Source organism: Bactrocera tryoni, chromosome 5 (genome assembly GCF_016617805.1).
Source record: "Bactrocera tryoni isolate S06 chromosome 5, CSIRO_BtryS06_freeze2, whole genome shotgun sequence".
NCBI classification, from domain to species: domain Eukaryota; kingdom Metazoa; phylum Arthropoda; class Insecta; order Diptera; family Tephritidae; genus Bactrocera; species Bactrocera tryoni.
Window position 1 is genome coordinate 24629920 of NC_052503.1, and position 23346 is coordinate 24653265.

The 23346-nt window shown below is 36.7% G+C and overlaps 2 protein-coding genes across 4 annotated transcripts in view; one reads left to right on the plus strand and one right to left on the minus strand.

Moving 5' to 3' along the window:
* Positions 1-1251: 1251 nt before the first annotated feature.
* Positions 1252-10408, plus strand: LOC120778722 (zinc finger protein on ecdysone puffs). Of its 3 annotated transcripts, XM_040110684.1 has the most exons (5): positions 1261-1421; positions 2577-2749; positions 2874-3216; positions 5982-6199; positions 8345-10408. In XM_040110684.1, exons 2-5 carry the CDS (start codon positions 2739-2741, stop codon positions 9825-9827), a joined length of 2055 nt encoding a protein of 684 aa, XP_039966618.1. In that variant the 5' UTR covers positions 1261-1421; positions 2577-2738; the 3' UTR covers positions 9828-10408. The 3 variants fall into 3 exon arrangements, with proteins under 3 accessions (XP_039966621.1, XP_039966618.1, XP_039966620.1); XM_040110687.1 differs by lacking the exon at positions 5982-6199 and having other exon boundaries at positions 1252-1421; positions 8345-8495; XM_040110686.1 differs by lacking the exon at positions 2577-2749 and having other exon boundaries at positions 1262-1421.
* Positions 10409-12548: 2140 nt separating this feature from the next.
* Positions 12549-23346, minus strand: part of LOC120778208 (prostaglandin D2 receptor) — a 36722-nt gene continuing 25924 nt past the window's right edge. The window contains exons 2-5 of the mRNA XM_040109964.1: positions 17795-18011; positions 17375-17567; positions 14082-14368; positions 12549-14021 (exon numbers count right to left, since the gene is read on the minus strand). Coding sequence (XP_039965898.1) covers positions 13773-14021; positions 14082-14368; positions 17375-17567; positions 17795-18011 — 946 coding nt within the window. The 3' untranslated portion in view covers positions 12549-13772. The remainder of the gene's footprint in view (positions 14022-14081; positions 14369-17374; positions 17568-17794; positions 18012-23346) is intronic.

Here is a 23346-nt window from a genome sequence, read left to right on the forward strand (position 1 = left end):
GCGATAAACAAAATGTTACATCTTGCGTTTCTATATAATTAAAATATATAAAAAAAAAAATAGCAAAGACTATCAGCTTTTACATTCTATTGCTGCATATTCAACACTTTTCAATAATAAAATAATGTTGAATTAAATGTCGGAGACATAACCTTGCTCTTTAACGAGTGCTAGTAAAAGTCATTGAAATTCAATTCACTTCTACCAACATTTAATTTAAAGTTAAAAACAACAATAATATCATTTGGTTATCTCTATTCCTCTGTGGCGTACAAACATTACCTTATACCAAGTACTTACATCCAAAAACTAACCTCAAAAACAAATTGGCCAAAAATATATGATATGCAAATACATTGACTTACCAAACAATAATAAAACTATATCGGCTCCTCGTTTCCAATTGTCATATCTTTTCTCAATTTGTTCACCTGAGCATATAGTGAAACATATTTATACATTAGTAATTCAATATTGTAATAGCTATTTCCTTACAACTCGTTACCTATTAACTGCCACTTCCGCGCAAAGCTCACGTCTGCAAACTCGAAGCTGCTAATTCCTTTATGTATGAGGAGAGGAACATATTAGATAGATAGATAATACACATATATATACACTTTGAAAATACAATAACAACATAGATTTTTTTGTTTTAGAAATTATTTAGTTCTTTATATTTTTTTATTAAACCAGAAAACTTGAGATCCGTTTGCAATTCACTGCAATCCACCAAAACTACTGACTTCTTCTTTTTCCGCCAAAATAGTTTACGAGTACAGAGTTGCAGCGAGGAAAATTTTTTCAAAATTATTCTAAATTAAATTATATATAAATATTATATATAATTTTAATTAAATTATATATAAATTTTTCTACTACACAACATATTTACAGATCCCTTCATAAAAAAGAGTAAAATATTAAGCAAAAAATTAATAACATTGCAGTGTAAAAAAAGTAAAAATATATATAATAAATTCAAGCACTCATTAAAATAACAAATAAATTTTTGTGATAAACGTCTAATTTATGACTTTAGGTTTAAAGTACTGTGAAAAACCAATGCAGTTTTATATTATAATTAACAAAACGTATTCCCTTCGAACTAGAAAACATTGTGTAAACACAGTGTTACCTATACCTCGATAGATTTGAAAATTAACAAACTGGCAATGCTCTGTGGCTACTCGCTCGTTTTCACATCCAGACGATTGCTTTCGAAGTTTTCCAAACGATGTCGTTTATTCATTCGTTCTTCGTTCTTTGCTCGTGTAATACTTGTGCGTGAGCGCGATTTTGTTCATAAAAAATAAAATTACACCGTCGCCATCTTTAATTTTCTTCAATTGAAGAAAGATTGTGAAATTTTACAAATATATCATAATATAATACTGTGAAAGTTAATTCTTCGTCAGAAGGTGAGCAAATTATTATTCGATTAAGGTTTTATAATACAACAGAATACTTTTTCTTCCTTGGTAAGGGTTCTTCGCATAGATTTTAGTATGTATACTGGTGAAAATGTTATCGATTTTTTTTTTTAAGTAAAATGCTTGCAATTTTAACTGGTTATTACAATTAAATGCCTTTTTTAAGTTCATTGCACAAATTATTCACTTACAATTAAAAAACAGTCGAAGGTTAACTTAATTTCTGGATTATTAACCCGCATGCAAAGAAAAGTACAGTCGTACTATGCAACTAAATTTTCAAGTCTATTTTAAGTTACGTGTTATACATTTGTAATTTTCCGAAAAAGTTCGTTAAAAGTTTTGTTTTATGAAATATTCTTCGAAACAGTTGAGAAAAATTTTCATTTATAGAAAATTTGCCACAGAAGGCGCCATTTTGTTTTCGCCTTTACATATTTTCTCTTTTTTTTTTACATCCATTTGCAAATCGTTTTGTGTGTGTATACAATTTGCTACTTGTTTGACAAGTTCCGCAAAATTCTGGTGAAAAATTGTAAAAATGTGACTCAACCACGCTTAGATAACATTCTAGAAAAAAGTTGTGAAAGTTTCTTTTTTAGCATCTCATTATAATATTTTCCTAAATGCCGGCCGGTCGGCTTATTTTAATTTCTCCAAAACTACCATTTTGTGTCTGCAAGGCCCATCTTTTCATATCAGGTAGAACGTGATTAATGGATTTCTGTAAAAATGAGGTTATTCACACTTGTATTTGTGCTTTAAGCCATTTTGCTTAGTTTTTTCTCTGGTGTTAACAGGGCAAGAATATTCGTTCGTTCGGGCAAATAATATGCGAACAAGTTTATGTTCGTTCTCCCGCTTTTTCGTGAGTATCTACACTTTTGTTGTATACTACCCACTCGTTCGCGCGTAAAATAAGTGTACATACACAAAATGTGAAAAAGCGGTCGTGCTTACCTTCATATATATATGTTACTTTTACATTTAATATACAATAACCATATGTCTTAGGAGAAAACTAACATTTTCAAAATTTCTTTACTACAAAATTCTAATGTAAATATTCTATTCTAAAATTAATGATCATTTTGTTGCTGATAATTTAAAGCACACCTTTTTGCTGTTTTTTTTGTTTTTCAGATATTTTTCGATCATTTGCATTTAGATAATCCTCTAAAAAGAAAACTAATAAAGTACTAGCTATTACGCTTGTTCTATGTTAGTGAATGTTGTGTATGTGCTTTGTTGATTATTATTATTTCAACTTTTGGAAATTCTAAATTTAAAATTTTACAAAACCAAATGTCTCCCAGGTATGCAGAGAAGACTATGCGGCTTTTGCAGCATTTAACCTTTTAATTTTGAATAATATTTATATAATGCATTATGTAAAAAAATATATGTATATTAATATGTTTTATTTTTATTTTGTTATAGCGTTAAACAGGTTAATAACAACACAAATAAGAAAATGGCATTCCGAGGTAATCAGAATCGCAACCGCAATTTCGGCGGTAATAATTATGGTGGTGGCCCAATGGGTGCCAATCGCATGGGAAACATGAACATGTCGCCGTGGGATACCCCAAATGCCGGTGGTAACTTTGGCGGTGGCAACATGCGTCAAGGCGGCGGTGGCCAAGGCATGAACGCACAGGCCATTAATTTGGCTAATAACTTGTTGAACAACTTGTTCAGAAACCAAAATCCACCATCTCTGTTGGATCTGCCACGCGGCGGAGGAGGCGGTATGGGCAATCGCAATCAACGCGGCGGACCGGTATGTATATGATTTTTTCCCGTTTTACAAATTTTAAGTTGTAGTTTTCTTATAAAAGTTAATTTTTTGTTTTCACTACTTATGGTAGCACAAATGCTGTATGCGGACTGGAACAGTTTGCAGAAGTGCTAACCAATGTATATCGCATGTGGGGTAGACGAAATGATTTTTTAACAATAATGATTTGCTTTCTTAAACTCAAATGTTTAGTAGTAATGCGATATAGATATAAAAAAAGTGTATTACAAATTGAGATCTGTAAAAAGCAAGTCTTTAAAAAAAAGAAATTATCAGAAGTAGACATTTCAAAGTAATTTTTCTCCGTTTTGAATTGGTTAATCGAAAAGTGTTGATTTTAATATCTATCACACATGCGATATACAAAGTATCGATTAATTTTATGCTTAAAATATATATTTGTATTTTGTAAAGAATTATAACACTTAAAATTCATTTTGTACTTCAAAACCGAGAAGCATCGAAGTTTTAAGGACAAATACTGTAATTAAAGTTTTTTGAATATAATGTGTAGCTTTTTAAAAATTTCACCTATCCAAATTGTAAATTGATACGAATTGTAAAAGGATTGTGCATTGGAGGCTTTCAAGTAAAAAAGCATTTGCCCATTTTAAATGCTATATTTTTACAGTACACAAGAGAGGAGATAAAATTATTCTGTATTAGTGCACAATTTTTTTTAGCAGTACCATTAAAATGTACCTTATAATTTTTCTATATGATATAGTAAGAAAAAGTACACTTAGTTGTAATATCAATTGTATGCAATAATGTTGTGTAATACAACAGAATTCAGCTACAAGTACTTTAGCTCTTTTAGTTTCTTCCAACTATTAACTTTAAGCCACTGTCAAACAGCGTATATCTATTATGAATTATTTCATAAAATGTATATTTTATAATTTAAGACTTGCAAACAAAATTAATTTGTTGTACTTTTATACGCTGGATAATTAATTCCAAGTTTCTAATTAGCAATTGTTTACTTTCTTTTATTCTCTTCTCCATATATATATGTACAAAAACAAAACAAAACCCTAAATCGCACTGAACTGAACCTCTAATTTGTTCAATTGTTCCATCTGACGCGTGTCGATTGTGATCGAAAATGTTGCAAATGCAATGATGCGGTTATGTTTCGCGTTATGATAATGCGTATGCTGCTGTTGTTGTTATTATTGATGTTTTGTAATCGCTTGCGTCATTTATGCTGCGTTATCACGCACAATATGTCAATTGGTTTTCGAATTTCTATTACGTACAAAAATTAACACATTTTCCTTCCCCAAAAATATATAATTGTGATCGAAAATCATATAATTGTACATGTGGACGCAAATGCGAACAAACACAACCAAACACACTTATGGCATTTACGCTATTCAAATTCACGCTGCATAACTGCCGCCTACAAATGCAATTACTGATCGAATGTAAATGTGCAACCGATGTCTTCAACCTGTTGGTGCGTTCACAACTGTTTCATACACAAAAACGATCGGTCGATGATGATCTCTGCCTAATCTACTGCTTGTTTTAACTGCTACAACATGTACACTACTGGTCTGGTGCTTTCTCAACGATTCTTTATTGCAATTCAAATGCTGCTGACTGAAAAACAATCAAAAAAACGAAAAAAAAAACAAACCTGAATGAACATTTTTTTAAAACCAAAATTATTTCTAACTTATAATTATGTTGATGCAAAAATCGAAACCAAAACGAAAATATTGAACTACAAATGAAATCTGATATGCTAACGATATATATATGATGAAACGCGTTTTCCCCGAACCGAATTGCAATTGTTCGCATAAATGTGTATTTTTAAAATGTCTAACCACATCACCATGGGTTATATCAAAAATCTGATATATGCAATGAAAACTTCAACGACTCTATTTGAATACTTTGATTAAAAACTTCAATAATATATAAATGTTGTCTCATCAAATATGCAAATACATATATGTATACATATCTGTATATACGCACACACGCTCATGCATGATGCCATTTCGGCTAATCCTGTGCTCATGTGCATGTGTGTTGCTGATGCCATTGCTGCTCTCCGCCATCCTACCAATCCGTCTACACTTTAAATGCTCCATTCTTTGCCGATTGCCAAATATGCCAACGAACTGACACATCTTATAAACGAAATATTATAATATAACAAACATGAACAAAAATTCATTAAACAAACGAAACTATATATCTGATATTGTATTATGTGTTCTACGGATATCTAAAAATTCTTATGTATGTTATTACATATCTATATACAATATTACAACTACTGATGAATATAAAAACAAAAATCTTCAACGACATTACTAAACAATATTAAAAAATGTGTAAATGCGCCTCTGAACGCATACAATTTCCACGACGATGATGAATTGTGCTTCGAATATTAAAAAAAAATGTATATACAAATGTCAAATGCAAATTACTGTTGTATTGAATTTGTGTTCTATAAATGCAAATTAATGTGAAACTTAATATAATCTATTATGAAAATATTTGCAAAAAATCTGTGCATTTCACACGCTGCATTTGTATGTGTATGCATCATTAAAAAAACAAAAAAAAAATTTGTTTCTCTTTCTACATGTGGAAACGAAACTAAAATTCATGCATGTTTCCAATATCAATACAAATACGAAAATGTGTGCGCATATATTTCTAAATATATTCTATATATTAAATTATAAAACAAATCACATAACATTTGTATAAAAAAGATGGTCAATCGTGGTGCTCCTGGCAATCGCATTAATAATCGCCGTGCTCAAGGAGGTTTTCAAAACCGTGGCGCAGCTGGTGCTAAATCAGCACAAAAGCAAGGCGCTGGCGGAATTCGCAAGCAGAATGCTTTCGATCGTGCTAAGAAACTTTTGGCTAAAAATGCCAACAATAACAAAAAGAAGGATACCGCTTCTGGCGATAAGAAAACTGAGAGGTAAGCGTTTTTCACAAACAAAAAACAAAAAGAATTTTCAACAAGTTTTTTACTACAATTTCAATTTCGAACCAAAACAAAAATATTTACATAATAATAATAAAAAAACCTACATCATTTTTAAGCCAAGTATAATGCAATATATCTATATATTAATGGGGATTCCTCTTTATAACCCAATATACATATTACTATATAAGCATTTCCACTTTCTATGCCATTTTTTATATATTGTTAATTGTACATGGGTGTCCCTACTGTAATAAAAGCAATGTGCGCAAATAGTTGCGTCTGTTGACGTTACATATACATACATATGCATGGAGGGGCGGCAAGTTGATGTGGAATGATGATAAAAAGCCTGTAGGTGGGAATGTGGGTTCTGGGCGGGATGTACGATCATGAAATTTAACTGTGTTTTGTTTTTATTTATTTTTTTATTTTAATATCTTATATAGCATTTTATATATATATTTTTAAAGCACATTTTCAGCGGACATGTTATTTTAATTTTTTAAATTACAATTTTAAATATCTTAACATTTTTACTTTATTTGTTAACTACCCGAGGCGCATTTTCCACCTATATACTATCTTATCATCAAAATACGTATTACAGGCTACCTTGAATTTATTTATCTAAAAATAATATCAGTTCTTGGAATTATGAGCGTTTATAAACCTAAAAATTTTTCGCAATGCTTATATACAAATATGATGTTTCTCTTCAGAAAAATGCCACAAATGCACAGATTTCAGTGTTTCGAGATTTTTTTTTAAATTAGAAAACATTTTATATTTGTTGTTTTCAGCTAATTAAGCGATTTTCTTGTTAAAATTTGCAATTTCTTTATATTAACAATGTGGCCGAATTTTATGGAAAGTGCTGTGTATACTATTGTACCGTTAACGTTAACGTTTACTTGCTATTTGTCAATCGCTATTGCTAAATTTAAAAAAAAAACGCATTAAAATATGTAAGTCACCTTATAAACGTTTTTAAAATGCCACTGCATTAATACAAACAAGACTACAGTTTTTTGCAAACCAACAGCTGAGCACCAGCGTTGCACTGTTGCCGCATTTTTTGCTTCAATCATTTTAAGCTGATGTTTTGATTGAATGTTAAATCAACAGATGATGTCAAGCACTTGTAAGTCACAACTATAATTTTTTAAAGGAATTTTCTATTAATTCGAAAAATCGCTCGTAATTCAAGGACAAGTACAAATATTATTTGTTTTAGATGAAGACAGATTTGTGTACGGTTTAGAAGTGAATTAAATGGCAAATAAATATATAATAAAATTTGCGTATTGATAGAGAAAATCACTTCAAGACTTGGATAATATTTCATTAGCAGTGTGTTAAATTATGAAACTAATATGAAAAGTTAATTTTTAACGATTTTAACAAATTAAATGTCATAAGAGGAACTTGTAGAAATATTTATATTCATAACCAACCCATTATATATATTTTTTTATATATCCAAGAACAGACTTATCTAAAAGCGTGAGAAATATTCTGCACCAATAAGTTTTTATTTATGTATGTATACCTTCAATTTGAATTTTTTTTATGCAATATTTCAAAATGCCTAAGGGGCTTTTAGAACTCAATAAATCAGTTTATTTAAAATTTATTTTCAGATTTTAATCCGCTTTTAATAACTCCAATGTTAAAATATAAAGCAACTCAATAACCATTCGACAATTCACTGGCTTCTTCCTATTCCATCTTTAAAGATAGCAATAATGTCGAAACTCCCTGAACCGCTTGTAGCATACATATATAAAATCACTGAAGTCATGTCACTTAAACTGCCCGCTCTTATGCGGTGTAATTCTGCGTTTTTCTCAGATCCATTTTCATGCCTCATTCGTATTATTGTCTTCAAAATTTAACACACACCTAATGTAATATTTTTAGTACACATTAACATCGAAATCCATCGCGTTGCCCCAATTTATAAACATTTTTACTTCCTTATTTATATTTATTACAGCAAAAGATTTTTAAATACAGAAAACTAATATTCTTTCTTTTTATGTGTATTTCCATTTCTATCAACTCAAAAAATCCAAAACAAATTTGAAATGCCAAATTGTTTTGCGTGTGAATAATTTCACTACACAACAACAGCAAGGAGTCACCCTATGCCAGCGTACCCAACGACATGTTCTATTGCCATTTGTGTAAGAAACATATGTGGGACGCCAACTCGTTCGAGAATCACATTAAGGGTCGCACACATTTAATGATGCGCGAGGGCATCGAAGAGAGCTATCGCCTAAAGGCTAATATGATACGCCAAGAGGCCAAGATCGCTGAGCAATTGAAATCGATTGAATTGGATCGTTTGAAGCGCATGGGCAAGACCAAGCAACGCCAATTGGAATATTGTACTATGTGCGATTTGAATTTCCATGGTCATATTTCGGCGCATCGTAAATCGGAGGGTCACTTGAGTTTGAAGAAGTTCTTGCATCCCAAATGTATTGAGTGCAATAAGGAATTCGCTACACGCATTGATTACGATACACATTTGTTATCCGCTGATCACTTGCAAAAGGCCGCCGAGAAGAATACCAAGGTTGGTGAACGTAAACGCAACACATTGACTATTCATACCGAAGAAGAGGAGTCGAAGGACTTGCGTCCACCACAAAAGAAGAGGAAGAAGCCTGTTGCCAAGAAGGCCGAGGGTGAGGGTGAAGTCAAGAAGGAGGGAGAAGAAGCTGCTGAAGGTGAGGAAGCCGAAGGCGAAGAGGCTGAGAAGAAAGAGGGTGAAGAGGGCGCTGATGAAACCAAAGAGGGCGAAGATTTAAATGAAACACAAGAAGAGGAAGAGGTCGCTTTGCCCGTCGATCCAGAAGACTGCATTTTGGACTTCTCTGATGGTGATGAAATACCGACTGAAGTCGATACACGTTTGCCCAAATACAATTGGACACGTCCAGTTGGTTCCGGTCTCATTACGAAATTGGAGTGCTTCGAGTGCTCGCTATGCGGCAAATTCTTCGATACAGAAAAGACCGTTGAGGTGCATTCTCGCACCGTTACCCATCACCGCAACTTCTTGAAGTTCATTAACGAGAAAGCGAGCGATACTAAGATCGCGCAAAAACGCGCTGCCGCCGCTCTTGAGGAGAGTGAACGCAAGAAGCGCAAGTTGGAGGAAGCTGAAGCAGCTGCCACCGAAGTTAAGGTAGAAAATGGTGAAGAGGGTGAGGGTGAGGGTGGTGAAGCCGCCGAGGGTGAACTGTACGATCCATCCGAGGCGACTGGTGATGATGAAGATGTAGAGATGAATGAGAATGGTGAGGCCGCCGAAGGCGAGGAGGGCGATGAAGAGGCCGGCGATGAGGAAATGGAGGCACAAGAACAAGATGGCGAAGCCGAGGCTGAGGTCGATCCCGAGCCTGAGCCAGAGCCAGAACCAGAGCCTGTTAAAGAACAGCCAAAGCCCGAGCCTGTCAAGACACCAGCCAAACCCGCTCCAGCAACACCAGCACCAGTCACACCCACAGCTGAAACATCGCCGGCCAAAAAAGCAACACCAGCTCGCGCCGCACCAAAAGCAACGCCGCGTGGTCGTGGACGTGGACGTTACAATCGCTACTAAGCAAATAGTTTGAGTGTAAACGTTTAACTAGACAAACAAAAAATTAAAAGAAAATAATGATTTCCACTATTTAAGTTTAGTTGTACTACTTTCCAACAAATTATACATAAAAACAAAAAACCCTTATGTTTTGCAACTTGACAAGATATAATTAATAAACAAAACTATAAATTCAATATATACCTATTCTACATTAATAATTTATTATTAACTTATTGCAAACTTCATTAGCAGTAATCATACTCTTGCTGAAGATCTATGGAAAAGTAATATTTCATTGAAATATGCGATTAAAACATATTCTACTCTAAAAGCAAAATAAACAATGAGAAAAACATTTAAGACACAACAAAGCCAGTAAATATTGTCAAAATCATAACAAAAAGAGTAAGGGGCGCACATGCAAACCTTTTTGCAAATGTGTGAATGAGTATTTGAAGAGAAGAATTGTCTTGTGTGTGGTGTTTTGAATCACAAGCCGAAGAGGTACACTGGATTTGATGCTGTATTATGCATTATAAAATGTAAAAGCATATTTTAAGAGGTAAATAAAAAAACCTTTAGATGTACAAAATAGAAAACGGACTTCTGTGTTCATTTATTGGGTCACTTTCGTTTCTCGCGGCAACCCGAGCTCTTCGTATGCAATGGGTGGTAGTCTGACTCCGAGTACGCCATTCACTTGAAGGGAGTCGGTGAAGCTGTTGATGGCTCCACTGAGAATGGCGGTCAGTAGTTGTCGGAAGTTTGTTGAGTCCGAAGTTTGGTCGGCAAATTGTCTGATGCCGTCGACGTAATTGAGGAATGACCTCTTGATGTCCCTAGGTGCGGTCGATGTCGATGATAATACACGGTGTGGTGCTAGGCTACCATCACTATCTCGCTCGCGATTTTTACACAAAATGTTGAAACCAGCGCATCTTAGAAGGGCTGTTTAGGTTGGTTTCTTAGACTGCAACTATCTATATGCCTTCCCCTTGATCACACTTGAAACCATGATGCCTAGTGGAGCTCGTGGGATCGTAGAGATTCCCTGTTGGCCAATCAGTTGAAGTGGCGGCCCAATGCGCCATCTGGGTTCATTTTGTTCGACTGTAGAGGTCTTAAAAAGGCACCAACCATTACAATGAGTTGCATCTAATCAAAGTGAAATTATGTTGGAGCCTTTTTGCGCAACCGCAAAGAAGTTCGACCCATTTTCCCAGTCGAATCATCAGTCTTATCAAATGAGCACGACTCCTTATGCCTGGTCGATCCCTGTGATCCCCGCATAAGGAATCTAAACTTCAATTCGACAACTGGTAAGTCAGCATAAATGGCCGAAATGGGTAGAGCACCTGAAGGCATACAATCGTTCCACTGGAGTGAGCAAGCTTGCGTAAATCCCTGTCCAATCCGAGGAGACACGACGGTAATTGAGTCGAAATCCAATTCGATGGTCGTGCCTCCTCGGGCCTGAGCAAGTACGCTCTTCGGTGGATAAGGCGAAAAGATGTGTTACCCGATGGCTGCACAAAAAGTCAAAAGACAGCACAGCACTTAGCGTCATGAATGTCCATGTAGCTCGGATCCTTAACTTCAGAAACTTATCCAGAAACTGCCCAGAAAGAGGATTGCACTAGTAGCGTTGGACTTGCCGAAAGGCTTCGACACAGTCAACCATGCAACACTACTAAAGGATATCGAACAAACCACGCTTCTTCCAGGATTCAAGAGGTGGACAATGTACTACCCGAGCGCCCGACATTCTAGATTCAGAAAAATGAAACAGACAGTTTCGCAGGGTGCTGTCCTCTCCTCACTACGGTTTAATCACTGTATTTCGAAACTTCCACAACCAGCAGAAGGAGTCTATAACCTCATACGCAGGTGATTGTATGATAATTGTGCCGGACAATGGCATTGATGGTCCATGTTGAAAAGTAAATGTTATCTCTCAGAAATTTCTCTCTTCTTCACTGCTAGGAGCCTTAAACTTTCCCCTACTAAATCCACGGTCACCCATTCACAAACATTCGACAGTCTGCACTCCGCACACACCCGCGACTGTCACAAAAGTACAGAGTACAAGAAGATCGTCATCCTCAGGTAGCACCTAGGACATATACAAAGAAACGTTGCTGGTCAACGGCCGGCCTGCGGGTTATAAATTATGCGCTCTAATATGGTCGCCTGAATGAAGCAGGATGCAGATGGAGAAGATACAAACCTGTCAAAATACCGCACTCCGGACAATAACAGGACGTCTCCCGATGTCTCTCATTGAACAAGTACATTGTGAGATCCGCATGCATGCTACCTGTAAAAGAGTATAACAATCGCCTCTCCAAGCAATTCCTGCTCGGTTGCTTTCGCAGAAATCACCCTCGCAGAAGAGGAACCGCTTTTTAGGAACATCAGGAGAACATTTCTCCGACAAACACCGACAATATGACTCATGTGCGCAAAATTTTGAGCTCAGACCGTCGACTAAGTATTCTTTTAATTACCCAGATGTTAAATTTATCAAAATCTGTGGTTCAGTCCTCAAGAGACTCGAAACGAGCGAGTCAATTGGGTCCTACAAGACTTCGTAGCCGATTATAAGTTGCATCACGACAACGCTCCGGCTCACACCGCCTTTCTTGTGAACAGCTACCTAACCAAGGCCGGCATTCCAACTCTTCCGCAGCCGCCCTTCAGCCCAGATGTGTCCCCCGGACTTTTTTTTTTGTTTCCTTGCTTGAAAAGGCCGATGAAAGGCAAGCATTTTGAGACGACAGAGGTGATACAAACGGAATGCACCTCGGCTCTCAAGGTTATTTCGGAGAATGCCTTCTGTGACGCCTTGCTGGCAACGCTGCATCGACGCAGAAGGAGCCTATTTTGAAGGTTTTTAAAGAATTTTAACGATTGGTTCAATACATTTTTTTAAGTTGACTCAGTCCAATCCAGCGAAACTTTGCATAATAATCTATTTCGTGAAGAAAAGTTGTCCATACAAGAACATGATTGATCGCTCACTTTGTACGGCAGCCATATCCAATAATGAGTCGATATCGATGGTTCTGACAAATGACCAGCTTCTTGGGGAGAAAAGGTCGTTTATATATAAGTATATGTATGTACTTATATACATATTCCATAGTGTCTCTGCCGTTTCAGTGGTGTTACGGACCACGTACAAACTTCGTGGCAAACTTGATTGAGTGTTGAACTTGACTGTTGAGGCTATAAAAAATATTCTAGAATGTCTGGAATAGTACGCTGGTGTATTTAAATGACGTTACAAACATATTTTTTTTTTATTTAAGTATGTATATTAAAAATATATTATTTTAATTAGATTTATGCCAAACAAATATTATTTCATACTTTATAAGTACAGAATTTCGAATTTATTTGTAACTTACAAGCTAATTTATATTTAGATGTGTGTAATATGTACTAGTGACTACAAAATCGTATAAACAAAAGTTTTTATGGACAGACATAGTATATATACGTACTTAGATCTTCGCGTGCAGTTAAACAATGGCGTAAAATTATCACTTTGTAACATTTTTTGTGCGGTTTTCTATACAACTTAGTTTTTAAGCACCCCTAAGAAATTATTACAAACACTAATAAATTTATAAATTTTTTGGATTTTCAAAATACGCCTTTTTAAGTACAATTTTAGGATAAATACTTTGACATGTCTTTAAGGAATAACGGTATGTATAATTATTTGGTTTTGTTCGTTCAGCATTCACACCAGTACATCAACCCGTTGCCAATCAGCAGTCATTACAAGCATTTGCACCGTTACTTTCTAACCAACTCTCTAAACACACTTTCACTTTCCATTAAAAAAGTATAGAGTAAAAAATATATATTAAATACATACATATATGACATATGTACATATAACTAGAAATTCAAAATACTTGTACGCGCCGGCGCTCGTGCGCCACGCCACGAACCTCAGTTCAGTCCACAATCCGACGTATTCTGCTCGATGGTGGTACGCAGCCGGCTCTGATCACTATGCGAGCGTCGCAGTTCGCAGCGACAGCGCTTGAAACAGCCCAAAATGTAGGAGTGCTTCGTCCGGCTGAGCACATAAATGTATGGATCCGAGGTGAAGTGCAGTGCCATCAGCACATCGGCCAAAATGAAGAAGGGATGCGCCTTCGGCACACGGTTCGGTAAAATGGCCATCGGTATGGCAATCTGCGAAGCGTAAAGCATTAATAAGGAGCTCAATTGCTGTTTTATTCTTTTGTCGCTTACCATTTGCGGCATCCAACAGATGACGAAGGAGATGCTCAGGTAGGCCATCAGTTTGGCGAATTTAATCTCATCGGGGGAGGCGTCTGCCGTCATTGTGACACTGTTGCTGTGATGATACAGCGAGGAGCCGCTGCTCGGTTCGCCCTCAATGCGACTTACGCTGCCCTTTTCGCGATTCACCATATCGTAGTGCATGTGTCGCTTGGTGGTGCGTGTGCGTCCGATGAAGCAGAGTACGCGTGTCACGAACAAATTGCAAGCAACAATGACGACGCACAAAAGTGAACCTGTAATGAGCGAGCAAAGCAAATACATGCAAATTTAGTAGGTAAGTTGAAAAATATGTAGAAATTATTGTAAATCAGAGATTAAAGATTGTAATTACGAGGTTTGCATTTTTTGTTTGAGTTTTCGAGGACTACGTGTATTCGATTTTCGGTATTCATATCCCTTACTTATGCTGACAAAGTCGGTCATTTTGCATGATTAGTCAATTTTTGACAACTGGTTTGCTTGGACGCGTTTTTGTTCGTCTTCGATTTTAGCTTATTTTTTCAAAAAAAATAGATCAAATAACTTGTATAAAATTCTACAAAAAGTTAATGGCTCGTACGCATCCCGAATGTTGACTGTGGAATATAGTGAAGCTAAGATAACGACCCTGCTTACTATTTCCTGTGACTTTTTTGTTCCTAAAACTAATGAAGTTCGTGAAAGGACGAAGCTACGCCACGATTGGGGAGATAAAAACGGCATGGAAGGAGGAGATAAAAGAGACCACAAACAATGCTTTTTAAGTGTTTTGACTATTGGAAAAAAAGGCTGGCTGAAGTGCCTGAGGGGATTACTTTGAAGGCAACAAAATAGGTATTCATGAAGGCGTAACAACTTCCTTAAGAAATATAATAATAATAATAAGACTTTTTCAAGGAACGTCGTATAACTCAATTGAGAGTATAACGGATTTTTCAACAACGGCTTTTTTCAATAAAACGGTTTGGGATATCAATGAGGTTCTTAATTCCTGTGAAAGTACATTCGATGCCATTATGCATGGAACTCGATTACTTTTGCATGATCACCACGGGTACGCTTGCAGAAGTCCAGACGCTGAACCCAATTTTCAAAGCTTTTCAAGCATAAATCGGACGAAACGGCTGCAATTTCACGTTCGTTCGATATTCGTACGAAGTTCATCAATCGTCGCTGGCTTGTTGGCATAGACCATAGACTTGAAGTAGCCTCACAAGAAATAGTCTAACAGCGTCAATTCACACGACCAAGGCGGCCAATTATTGTCCAAGTCCATATCATATACTTCGGACCAAAAATATTCGGTTATCGTTGCGCGGTAGCGATTCCCATTCACGGTAACGTGCCGTTCTTGATCATCACGGAAGAAGTATGGCCCGATGACGCCACCGGCCAATAAACCGCACCAAACAGTAATTTTTTCGAGATGCAATGGTGGCTCATGGAGTACGTGTGGATTGCTTGACCAATAACACATCTTTTGTTTATTCATTAAGTCATTCAGCCAGAATTGAACCTCATCGCTGAAGATGATTTTTCGATGAAAGTCCGGATCATTTTCAAGTTGTTGCTCAGTTCTATCCATGAACATACGACGATTTTGTTGGTTCAGTTCTTGTGTCAATTTTATGTTGTAAGTGTAATGTAGGCCAAGATATTTTCGCAAAATTCGCCACAACGACGTCACAGACATTCCAAAGGTTTGTGAGAGACTGACTTGGGTCTTTCTCAATTGATGCGGCAGTAATATTCTCGATACTACGGTTAGTTATAAGATCCGATTTAGGTCTAATATGCGCCGTTTTTTCAATAATTGTTGCCGTTTTATGTTACTTTCAAAATGTCATCCTCGTAGAAACCCCCCTCTATGAGTCAAAAACTGGGACAGTCGATTTTAACAAGCTTCACTTGGAGAGAACTTTACACCATCAAAATTATTCGCCGCATGTAGGTTCAGATAGTAATCACTTAGTGTCAGCTGCGGAGTATAAGTTGGCTAACCAAGCTACCGGTGTTTTCCGTGAATCATCAATTCATCTTCTATGGGCAAAATCTAGCTGTTTCGTGGCGATTTTTTCCCTCAGACTGCCCATTTGTTGACAGTATAAGTTCAAAATTTGAGTTTGACCGTAAAGAAACAGTTCAATGTCATGATTCCCTACCATTCCCACCAAACGCATAGCAAAATCTTCCTGACCATAGCTTGGCTATCTGAAACGTTGCACGGCCAACATTTGAAACAGATACTCTTCAAGAAATAAATGCCTAGCAATGTTCTTTCGAATTTTAATAAACATTCCCCATTAAATTTGAAGTATCTGTGTTTTTTCTTTAAAAAAGCAGGGAGCCTCGAAATGGTTCACCCTTTATACATATACTCTGGTATTTGAATTAAGTTTGCCACAAAGTTTAACACCTCAGAACGAAAGTGGTATATAAAATATATCACAAATAAATTATGGATGTGCGCAGTAGAGATCGACTCTAGTCATGTCCTTTTGTCTTTCCATCTGTATATAAGCAAACTAGTCCCTCAGTTTTTGAGATATCGATACGAAATTTCGCACAATCATACAATCTTCGAAGGTATTGTTTAGATCGCTTTTTAATAGCATATAGAAACCATATAAACAGATTGATCAATATCAAGACAAAGATCTGTTTGAACCCTTTTATGCGCCTTTGAAGGGTATTATAGCATCGATGTAGACGAAGTTCACTTTCTTCTTCTTGTTTCTACTGATTTCGGGGAGCTTTTCATTAATAAAACTTTGAATGTGGAGAATAAAATTGTCAGTAAAATTTCGACCGACCTGTCAAAAACTACTTTCTTTTGATTCCGCAAATAACTTGGAAAAATGCTGTTATTAGACTCGACTTCTGTGAAAACGTCTAAATGCCCTGAGTTTGTAGAAAATTTTACACAGTGTACATGTATTAATTAACATTTTTTACAACTTCTTCACACTAACATAAAAATACCAACTTAGAGAATTCTTTAATAAATAAACAGTTATATCTTTATTGGATATACAAGACTGTTTGGGACAAGTGGAAAACGATACCACACTGCTTGATCGAGTTATTACAGGCGATGAGAGCTGGTTTTTCCAATACGACCCGGAAACCAAACGCCAAAGCTTATTGCTTCTTCACACTAACATAAAAATACCAACTTAGAGAATTCTTTAATAAATAAACAGTTATATCTTTATTGGATATACGTCAAAGAATAAAAGAGTAATAGTACCAAAACTCACCGAAAAGCATAAACAACACCGAATATGTTTTATTCCAAAAGCCTTCGGCATCGCGATAACGCAAACATTTCGGATTTTCTGGGTCACTCTCGTCAATGTAGGCGCCGAAACCGATGAAAGGTAGGAACGTGATAACAACTGCGATGAGCACAAGCGAATTGATAGTTTTGCGCACAAGTTCATATGTGATATGCTGCGAGGGCGATAGAAGGAACAATATATATGTATTTATATGTTAGACACGTGTAAAAATTTTGACGCTGAAAGATACATAAGTTTCTGTATACATACATACATATGTATAATACACATATGCCTTTATGTATAATGCAAAGAAATATGTACATATGTGCGGCAAACAATTCGACAGTGAATTGGAAATCTCTGGACTAAAAATAGCACGCACACGTGTTAACCAACCTTATGATAGATGAACGGCCGCGCCAACGCCATCCAACGTTCAATGGCCATCACTGCCGCAATGCAACCGGAACTGAGACCGAAGAAGCGACACAACACTTTCAACGTGCAATCCCAACGCACGTAGGCCTTGAACTCTTCCTCTGGCACATAAATTTTCAGCAGCATCGTTGTTAACATGCCGAGCAGGCCGATAAGGTTGTTTGACGCTAAGCAGCTGAAATGAAAAAAATAAAAGAAAAGAAAAGAAAAGAAAAGAAAAATCATAATATATTTTTATTTTATATCAAGGCATATTTATTGTGGAGCATGAGTGCTTAAGAGTACACGCATACTTATATATGTGAGATGTTTGTACTTGTAATCGTGTAATAAACAGCGGAGCACAAAAGCCTACATAGGGCTCCCAAAGAGTGGTGGGAGCTTAAGACTAATACAAACAATGCAAAGGAAATTAAGCAGGACTGTTTCCAAAGAAGGCAAAAAAACTGAGAAACGATCGCATCATAGGCACTAAAGATTAATAGGAGACTTGGGGAACTTACGCTGTTTTTCGTGTGCAAGTCGAACAATATATGAAATGGAACCCCACTTAATTATTGAACAAAGTTAAGGCAGTGGTTTAAAATCGTCAAATTCTTAACCAATACGCGGTGGGTTTCCATGAAGGAAATCTAGATTTATAGTTTTTTTCACTTTGACCTTGCTTCCACTTTTCCACCGGTATAAAATTTTCCTTTCTGGAAAACTGCGAAGTAGACCTCCCAGAAGACGATAGCTATCTCATACGACTAAAATTTGTGCCCTGCTATTAATAAGGATGGAGGCATGTGTAGAAGTTCACGCAAGTGAGGAAAGTTCTCTGAGCGCCATTCACTTGGAACCGGCCAGCAACGATTATTTTACATATGGCTCAAGCAGCTCACGACTTCCGGTGTTAGACCAAATCCTCTGAGCAGTAAAAAAAGATGCGTTTGAAGGCGAGCTGATGTGAAAAGGCGAATCATCCCTCCGCAGGGTTGTGTGCTGGTTTGGTACCCGCCACGTAAAAAAACCCCCTCCATGAAAAAGACACAACAGCCTCGATTGAGACCTCCAATATAACCGCGTAAACGGTATTTACGCCAATAAAGACGAAGAAGAATGATATTTCCCAGTTTGGAAACAAATAAAAGTCAAACAGTGACCAATTTGGTCTTAACGAGGGTAGCGGTGGGAGCCGGGCGTTACCATGGTTGAGAAGCACATTTTCTTCACCAGATAGGACTATTTTTTCTACAATTAGGCGTTGAATCGGCTCAATAAGTTAGTATAGTATAGCCCTGTAACCATCTTGTCCTTCAATGATTGCTGATGTAGATTACATCTTGTGAATCCCAGAAACAGTAGCCAGCACCGTTTTGGATGTTAATCTTAACAGTATTTGTCTTCTTCAGAGCGGGTTTGTTAGTTGAAGTCTACTGCCCCGTTACTTGGTCTCAGGTATTTATAATATTTCGCCGATGATCACGAAACGACGTAGAAACTTCTACAGACAGCGTCAAACAATGCTGTAATGTGGTTTCACAACTACATTTGTTACTCCATCGCGCCGACAGCCTTTTCACATGATTGTTGTTGTTATAGCTGATGAAAGTATTCCTAAAGTAATTTCGAGGAGTGGTGCTGAGTTGATAGTCCTTGATTACTTAGACCTGACTGTCGTCGGTTGTTGTTGTTGTAGCGATAGAATTCTGTCGAGTTGACAGTCCTTGGCCGGATAAAAATCCAAATCCGTTCCGATTACATAGATCCGACTGTCGTGTGACCCGACTATCGTCGGTATTTTGACATGTCTACGACCTCAGCGATGTCGTGAACCTTTAATCGTCGGTTTGCCAATAAGAAATAGTGGCTATGTTATCCATTTTTCAGGAAACTTGGCTGTGGTATCATCAAAATCGACGAACGAACACATTGAAACTTGTTCATTCAATTTTTAACTTTTGCCATCGGAGGGGAAATGTCATCATTGAATTTACTGCGGAATTTCTCCTCTAAAAACGAGAATCGAATCACCGGCCGATATTATTTCTTTTTGATTTCAAAATATTTGATAGCATCCGTCTATGGAACTTTCCGGGCTGTAAACCTGTGTACTTATCGAACCACTTTTGAAAGTACAAATATACATATCTACGCATACTGCAAACAATAGACATTACAGTATTTTCCTTACATTACTTATGGTCAGCACAACTACTTCCCAAATATGATAATCACATGAATGTTACGAGTTTAATCCCCCTCTTTCCTTCTAACACATAACTAATCAAACGATCGCCCTTGGTCGATCAGTAGGGAACGATAGAGTGGTAAATGTCGCAAATTAAGTGCTACTTTATAGCCATGCGTGCTGATACATATTCTCTCATAAAGCATCCAATGGAGCATAGCGCTCTTTGTAATAAAAAATGGAAAGTCCAAAGGTACATGTGCACGTAGATATACGTAGAGCTATAATAAGCCTAATGTAAAGCAAACAACATGCGGTTTTTATCTCCTCGCCGAAGTGCTTTATGTGTTTTTGTTTTGTGTGTTTGTGCCTAGCAAACATTTATGGCAATAAATTCAAGCCACAAGTGTCGGAAATGTAAACCTTAATATTCGAGATAAATTACTGCTTTTCATGCATCGATTTTTATAGTCGCACAACATGTTGTACAGGAGTGTAATTAGTTTGATGGTTTGTTTACCTAACGGTTTTTTGTAATAAGTATAGTAAATCTAACTTTTCAAGAAGTAAAGAAGTTTGAGAAGTAAAGTCCTCTCTCGACGAACAAAGACCAAACTCTACAAGTCACTCATCATCCCCGTCTTGCTATATGGTGCAGAGACATGGACGATGACAACATCTGATGAGTGTATGTTAGGAGTTCTCGAGAGAAATTTTCTACGGAAGATTTGGTTCTATGCGCATTAGAACGGTGAGTACCGTATTAGATGGAACGATGAGCTGTACGAGATATACGGCGGCATTGATATAGTTCAGCGAATTAAGAGACAGCGGCTTCGCTGGCTAGGTCTTATCGTCTGAATGGACGAAAACACTCCAGCTCTGAGAGTATTCGATGCAGTACCCGCCGGGTGAAGCAGAGGAAGAGGAAGACAGCTACTCCATTGAAAAGACCAAGTGGAGAAGGACCTGGCTACACTTGGAATTTCCAATTGGCGCCAAACAGCAAAATGAAACGACTGGGGCGCTGTTGTCAACTAGGATATAACCGCGTAAGCGGTGTCTACGCCAGTAAAGAGGAAGAAGTTTCCTTCAACGTTAATACACCGATTAAAGCGACCTTCCAATTTCCAACTTTTCGATACCAGTTTTGTAAGACGATTTGCTCTTTACTTCAAAATAGGCCTTGGTTTCGGCGATCACTTTTTCATTCGACGAAAATGTCTTCATGCCGAACATTCTTTTGAGATATGAGAACAGGAAATAGTCGCTGGAGCCAGATATGAAGAACACAAAGGATGCGGCAGCAATTCAAAACCCAATTCATGGATTTTTGCCATCATTTCCACTGACTTGTGACACGGTACATTAAGGTAGCCAATGAAAATTATTTCACGCGTATCCCAAAATGCGGATGCCATAACCCTGCCAGCCGTCTGTTGCGTTTTTCACGCTTTGAAACGTGGAGCGGCTTTGTCGTGTGCAGTTCACTCAGATGACTGTCGATTAGACTTCGGAGTGAAATGAGGGAGCCATGTTTCATCCATTGTCACAGGTCAATGCAAAAACTCGGGTTTATGTCGTTTGAACATCTCCAAACACTGCTACGAATCATCAACTCTTCGTTCTTGTTGGTCAAAAGTGTGCCCGCGCGGTACCCACTTTGTACAGAACTTTCTCATACCCAAATATTTGTGAATAATATGATGTACACATTCAGTTCGTATCTTTAGAGTGCCTGCTATCGCGACCAACTTCACTTTATGGTCATTCAAAATTATTTTGTGAATTTTTATGATGTTTTCGTCGGTAATAACCAGTTTTTGGAGTCCATTGCGTTCACCGTAACGTCTCACTCACCGCGTCTAAACTTTGTATACCAATCCTTGATGGTTGATTTTTCTCAAGAAGTGTCCGAAAACTCGTCATTTAGCCAAGTTTTTACTTCAATTGTATTTTTTATCTTAAGAAAACGATATTTTATCTCTAAGCGAAATTATTTTTAACCATTTTTTTCACAATAACTTAAGTAACTTCACTCAAAATGATATAATTCACAAACTAATGATCCGAAAGCTGTCAAATTTATACACGCACCTTTTGAAGGTTAGGAATAACTAAAAATCAAATAGATTTAATTCCAGTAACGCCAGCTATGTGTAAGGCAGGGGACTTTTCAATTGACCTGTTATGTACCTAAAAGAATTCCAAACGAATAATAAGAGACAGACGTGACTGTTCTCGTAGTAAACTGTGAGCTGCTAAAGGTGGCTGAGTGATTTGGCGAGTATGAGTAGAATTTTTGTTCCAGGATTTCTGCACTGTGCTCAGAATTTGAAACAAGAGATCAATTGAAGACCCTCCATATATGACCAGTGCAAAAAAATGAACTTGAAAAATAACGGATATCCTAATGTACATGTACATATGTACATATAGAGCAGACACAAATTTCGATTATGTAATCCCTCATTAGCATGGATGTTTCCATATTTGCATATAAATGAGTTAAATAATACACTTCGATGCGGTAAGAAGCTGGAGCGCACTCATACTTACATAATAAAAATGAAACGAGCGTTGCAAATAATAAATAAAATGCTGGCAAACAATTTCAGCGCAATATTTAAAGAGTCAGCAGGAATGCAAATAAATCGCTAAGAATAAATATTTTCTTATATGAGTGAGATGAATAAATGTGAAATTTTTATTCGCCAAAAATTGATTGCTCAATAATGCTACAAATGAATACAAATTAGCAACGAAAGAAAGCAAATAAAATGTGTAAAGTGAAGAAAAGTGTAAATATGTAGATATGTATATTGGCATGTGTATTTGTTTATCTACTTCCGCTGTGGGGGATTAAGATTATTATTAGGGATTAAGAGGGTTTAAGGTATTTCTCAGAAGGACTAAAAGTAACTGAATAAAAGCAGTTTGGATATCAGTTTTATACACTCTGAAATTCCAACGATTTGGTTTATCAAATCTCTAAATGTTGGTACGAAGCTCGATGGTGACGCCATGGCTGGGATTTTGTAACAAGAGCTCTAATGCTTTTAATTTAATTTAGGCGATCTGATGACTGCAGATACATATAACAGGCGTGAAATTCTAACGGGTTTAAAAAAGAGTTAGAGAATGGTAGGCAACTCGCTTTTTTGGATAGCCATTTAAATTTTACCTAATCTAACCTAACAAATACTACACTCAGAGAGAAAAGCAGCCGCTATGCTTTATTGTGACGTCTCATGTGATACATGAGATATATGTACATATGTATGTAAATGCAAATACGGTTTCTAAAACAAAAATTATACAATATGAAAATCTATCG